At 57.5% G+C, this 5,867-nt stretch overlaps 1 protein-coding gene across 1 annotated transcript; it reads left to right on the forward strand.

The window, feature by feature from the left end:
• Window positions 1–308: 308 nt before the first annotated feature.
• LOC311164978 (avidin-like) lies at window positions 309–2,254 on the forward strand (the record flags this gene model as incomplete). Its single annotated transcript, XM_084224685.1, has 4 exons — window positions 309–383; window positions 479–686; window positions 1,074–1,194; window positions 2,209–2,254. 4 exons carry the CDS (start codon window positions 309–311, stop codon window positions 2,252–2,254), a joined length of 450 nt encoding a protein of 149 aa, XP_084080811.1.
• Between the last annotated feature and the right edge of the window lie 3,613 nt (window positions 2,255–5,867).

The raw sequence follows: 5,867 nt of genomic DNA on the forward strand, positions 1-5,867 counted from the left end.
TTGAAAAAGGGACTTTTCAGAAACTATGAATGTGACACTGGAGGGGTACTGTGGCACCACATTTTTGGAGCATCTCACCTGGACTGTCCACCTGCATTTATCTTGGAACAAAGGCATTCTGGGAATATCAGCTGTCAGCAGCCCCTCTGATAGCTGATAAATTTGGGAACACCCAGATTGCACAACATCCTGGCCAGAGCTGCCACGCACCCATCTGGCAGCAATAAAAAGGAGAGGGAGCAGGAGCCTCGGCAGTGGCCTGCAAGGAGCACATCCCCAGGTTCATCAGCTGTCTGCCTGCTGCAGAGATGGTGCAAGCAACTCCCTTGCTCCTCGCGCTCTTCCTGGCCCTGGGGGCTCACGGCCTCCAGGGTACAGAGCAGGTACCATCAGGGCTGGGATGCACAGGGTGGGGTGGGCAGGGGGCTGCGGCTGCAGGCTGTGCTGTGCCACAAGTGCTGACTTCTTTCCTCTCCAGTGTAAGCTGACTGGGCAATGGGAGAATGACCTGGGCTCCAACATGACCATTTATGAAGTAGATGGAAATGGTGACTTCGCTGGCAAGTACCTCACAGCCGTGTCAGATTCCGCATTAAAGATCGAGGAATCACCACTGCTGGGATCCCAGCAGCTCCCATATCTGAGCCAGCCCACCTTTGGTTTCACAGTTCATTGGACCTTTTCAGGTACTTAAAATTAGCATCCTTGTTGTGTCCCCAGACCTCCCTTCTGCCCTCCCTGCAGTGTCCTTGCTGATTCCCTGCCTTCCCCTGCACTGTCCCCACTGCTCTCCCTTTCCTCCCCCTGGAGCTCCCCCATCCCTGTCCCTGGAGCTCCTTGGTTGCTGTCAGCTCCCAGTGCCAGGCTGCAGGAGAGGCAGCAGGGGCTGAAGCCTGCACTGCCTGCCCATGTCTGTGTGACACCCCAGCCCTCTGAGCCCTCCTGCTGCTTTCCCCATCCCCGCTGTCTCCAGAGGCCGGGGACAGCAGGGGTCTACTGTCCCCTGTGCTGGGGCAGCCACTGACCTGCCACCTCAGCCACGCTTCCCTCCACCTCCTGTCCTGTCCCCACAGACTCCATCAGTGTTTTCATGGGCCAGTGCTTTGTGGATGAGTATGGAAAGGAGGTTTTGAAGACCATGTGGCTGCTGAGATCACACGCAGGGAACCGCAGAGACGACTGGAAAGCCACCTTGTGAGCTCTCTGTCCCCTGTGCACTCCTGAGGGCTTGGGGCTGTCACAAATGAGTGGTTTAGGTCACTTAGGAGTCCTTCTCACAGGTGTTGGCAAAAGGAAGTTTAATATCTGTTTGCAAAAACAGGACTTAGCAAAGCTCCATGCCAAGGTTCACTTGGTTGCTTTGTGCAGGGATAAAACAGAGGAAGGAAAAAATGGGTTAAAATCAATCTAGAATGATTTACATGGAGGCTGGAGATGGAAAAGGAGAAGAGAGACCCTTCAGATGAATCACAAAGTTCAGGGAGGTACCCACTGCTTTCTAAACTACTGATGGATCTGAGCCGGGCCTGATTCCACTCTCAGTCTCAGACCTGCTCAATGGTTTGTGTCTAAGGGACGTGGCAGCACTTAACCATTGACTAATTTAACATTTGTAAGGTGATTTGGGAGGGTTTACCACAATTCCAGCAGAGATTTAATTATAGATCCAGGCTGGCACTGATGGGCCTCACTTAGGAACGCTGTGGTAAAGTCATGGGATGATTGACCTTAGTCATCAGTCAGTCTCCATCCTTGATGTAGCTGAGATGGTAATTACAGGAATTTTTCACAGTTCCAGTAATGATAACATTGTTGCACTTGGACTGTGGTTCAGGCAAGTAATTCCCCAAGCATTTTGGAGTATTGGTTTCCTTGATAAGACACCCGAAGGACTTGGTGTGCAAAGTGTGTGTGACAAGCTCAAGGGAAGCTTCACCTCCTGAGAGGCATTTCCAAAGCCAAAGGCCTAAGAAGGAATCCTGAATGGCCCGAGGGTGGGGATGAAGGCTGGTGCTCCCAGCCTGTGGTGCTCAGCACTTGGCAGAGCTGCTGCCAGTGTGAAAGTCAGGGAGGACAGGGTGCTTGTGCACAGCTTCCCTGGGCATCCTGACAAGGTGCAAATGTTTTGGAAGGATACAGGACTGCTGGGTGGGCATTGGGCCACTCCCATGTCCCACCCTTACATTTCCTCTCTCTGTGTCCCCTCAGGGTTGGCTCCAACACATTCTGGCGCAAGCAAGAGCTCATGGATTGAGGGCTGGTAGCACTGGAGCTCCCAGAGAAGAGGCAGTGCCAGGCTGTAGCCCATCCTCCTACTTCAGCACCTGCTTCAGCACCTCCTTAACACCTCCTTTAGCACCTCCCTTAGAACCTCCTTTAGTGCCTCCTCCAGCACCTGCTTCAGCACCTTCAGCACACCTTTATTCTCCCAATAAAGCTTTTCTGCAAGCACACACTGTCTCCTCCCTTTCACAGATCAGTGCCCCTCTTCCCTTTCCTCAGTACTGGCCTCTCTTGCCACTGTCCCTGAAGGCCATTGTGTGACCCCTGCTGTGACCCTCGATGGCTTGGGTTCCTCTTTGTCAGCCCAGCCATCACATGGAGCTCCTTGGGACCCCAGCTGCTGCAGGCCAGCAGGACCCTGCTCAGCCTGGAGGCATGGCCCACGGCCCATCTCCCACTGGCAGTCTGCAAACAGCTCCGTGTCTGCTCTGCAAGGGGCAAGGACAGAGCTGGTAAGACCAGGGGCTTCCCCAGGGCAGGCAGAGCCAGCTGGGCACACCCAGCACGGCAAGAAGGCACCCCCAGGGCTGGGCACAGAGCTGCTGGGGCAGGGACATTGCAGGGCTGCAAGTGCTGGGCACAGCAGAGCGGCTGGAGGGGGATGCTGGCCCCAAGGCACACATCTCTGCAGCAGCAGCAGCAGCAGCAGCTGTCCCAAAGGCTCTGTCTCTCCCTGAGGTGAAGGCCTGAGCAGGCACCAAGGCAGGGCTCTGGGGACACTCACCAATGTCATACTGCAGGCTGATCTGCAGCTTGGGCCACAGCATGATGAGGGCAAAGGAGGCGTAGAAATGGACATCGTAGGTGTTGTACATCCGGTACTCCTGGCCTGGCAGGACAGGGCAGGTGGTGAGGGAAAGGAGACTGCCATGGGGAGGGGAGAAGGGGCAAAGCTCTTCCCTGCACAGGGCCTTGCACAGGGGCATCTTTCCCAGCACAGGCAGGGGCTCCCATTCAAAGAGGGTTTCACTCTACACCAAGCACCAGGCATGTGGGGAACACTCCGTGCCCTATCCTTCAGGGCTGCAAGGGCTTTTCCTGGGAACAGAACTGCTCCCTACACACACTGGAGTGTGAAAAACATCCCCAAGGCAGGTTCAAAACACACCATGGCTACAGTAATGGGAGGGCTTGAGGTTGGAGAATGCCCCACATCCTTGTGAGTTACCTTCCAAATAAGCAAACCTTCCGTACTCCCGCAGGACAGGAAGGAGGTGGGAGAGCCCCGCCCCCGCCAGCCCCTGCAGGTCCTGGGCACAGCAATCAGGGGGCACCTACATCCAGATGGTCCCTCCATCCGTCAGGAAGTAGAGCTCGTTGAACAGGGCTGACTTGTACCAGGAAGGCAGCTGGCTGCAGGAAAGAGGGAAGCTCAGCCTCGGAGGCCGAGGGCGTGATGCTCCTGTGGCAGCCAAGCCCAGGAGGCCACTGGGAAGGTGCTCTCATCTGCCCTACCTGTTCTCCAGGATGGGATTCTGCCACGCTTCGATCTTCCTCTCCCACTCCTCGTAGTGTGTCATGCCATCACTGTCAAGAACAGCCCCAAAGCGGAATGAAAAACTTTCCAAGAACCACTGCAAGGACAAGTCTTGCATTGTGGTAATTTTCCAATAGACAAGCAATAAGAAGTTTGGATACAGCCTAAATTTGGGAACAAGCCACAGCATCCTGGGGAGATTCTGAACATCCAGGGAGGCTGGAGGAAAGAGCTCTGCTGTGGCTTGGGTGCCCAGAAGCAGCATGGCCACCCACTTGTCCTGCTCCCCCTGCAGCCGCCCCAGGGTGGATGGAGGCACTCACCAGGGGGTGAATCCAGCCTGCCATCCTGCAGGAGGTCCTGCCACACCTCTCGACCCAATCCCGTGGGATTGAATGCCGTCACATGGGTGACTCCTGTGCCAGCCTGAACAAGGCAAGAGCATCATCAGGGGCTGCTCCTTTGGAGGAGAAGATTCATGCTCTCCCCTCCCCAATACCACCAGCAGGACATGACACTCACTTCTCATGTGCTGCCCAGCAACTCTCAACTCCTTGCCTCAGCTGCTCTCCTGACACCATCCCCAAAGAGGGTGCCCTCAGGGAAGTCATGTCCCCACTCCTGGCGTCAGGCAAGCGCTGAGGAACGGTGCCAACCCCAAGCCCTTGCACCCCCATCCTCTGCCAGCTGCCTTCAGGCTGCTCCCCACCATGCAGCAGGGCTGCACAGCCTCCCCAGCAGGAGCCACGGCAGCAGGGCCAGCCCTTTCCCTTCTCCTGGGCAGACATGGCCAGGGTGAAGGGGTTCACGGGCGGGCAGTGGTGCAGCAGGACTCCAGCAACCCGCTGGCCGTCCTGCTGGAAGGTGAAGGGCTCGTTCCAGTGCCCGCCGCTCCAAACCTCCTTCACTCCCGGGCCGTTCTGCAGGCTGAACATGATGGACACCTCCACGTCCTCATCCCTCTCGTTCTCCACCTCCCAGATGAACACTCCCACTGGCAAGCTGGAGTCCTGGCACAGACACAGAATGCTGCCTGCAGGGCTGCTGCTCCCCAGGCAGCTGCCCCAGCATCATTTCCCCCCTGATCGGGACACCACGCAGGATGCAGCGGCATCAAGAGCATCAGCAATAATAACTTGGTTTTGCAGTCTCTTTCCAAGCTGAGGAGCAGCAGCAGGAGCAGAGGAATTTGGGAGGAAGGCAAGACAAAATTCCAAAAAGAAGCAGCCCTGGGCTGGCAAGCACCAGGCCGGGCAGCAGAGGGACGGAAAGCGCCCTGTAGGGCTCAGCCGGGTGTCTCATCACTCATCTGCTCGGCAGGCTGATAACGGCTCATGTGCTGCTGCAACACCGGGGTAAGAGGAAGGTCAGACGTGTCAGCAGCACAGCTGCCACCCTCGCCTGGGGCTGGCAGCCGGCACGGGCAGCGCTGAGCCATCCCTTGCTGCAATGCCGAGCTCCCGCACGGCTGCGGGGCTTCCCCCGCCCGGAGCGCTGATGAGTGCCGCCGTGGGGACACGCTGGGAAAGCGGCGAGCGAGCAGCTCTGCCCTTGGGTGCTGGGAAATGATGGGAAAGGCGCTCACAAGCAGCTCTGCCCTCGGGAACGGGAAAATGATGGAAAAGGCGCTCACAAGCAGCTCTGCCCTCGGGAGTGGGGAAATGCTGGGAAAGGCGCTCACAAGCAGCTCTGCCCTCGGCGATGCTGTCCCCGCCTTACCTTATAGTCATGGGGGATGACGGGCGAGACCTGCCGGCAGGTGAGCACCACCTGCTGCCCCGGCAGCTCGTAGACCAGCCAGGCACGGGGGTACAGGGCATGGTAAAAGGCGCAGTGGCCACAGTAGCCCCAGTTCCAGCCCTGCAGGCTGCTGGGTCTCTCCACGGACAGGACCTGCTGGTGAATCGTCTGCCCCTTGCACCGCAGGCACACTGTGAACTGTGGGGGAGAAGAGCACGGCAAGGGATGAGAGGAGCCCTGGGGCAGATGTCCCACCCACCCTGGCTGCTGCAGTGACTGGCACTCCCCTCACAGACCTTGCTGCACGTTGTGCTTTGCAATGATTCCATTGTGGCAAAGGCCAGGGTTCAGCTGCCAGCGGCACAAC

The sequence above is a fragment of the Fringilla coelebs genome (genome assembly GCF_963513975.1).
Source record: "Fringilla coelebs genome assembly, chromosome: Z".
Taxonomy (NCBI): domain Eukaryota; kingdom Metazoa; phylum Chordata; class Aves; order Passeriformes; family Fringillidae; genus Fringilla; species Fringilla coelebs.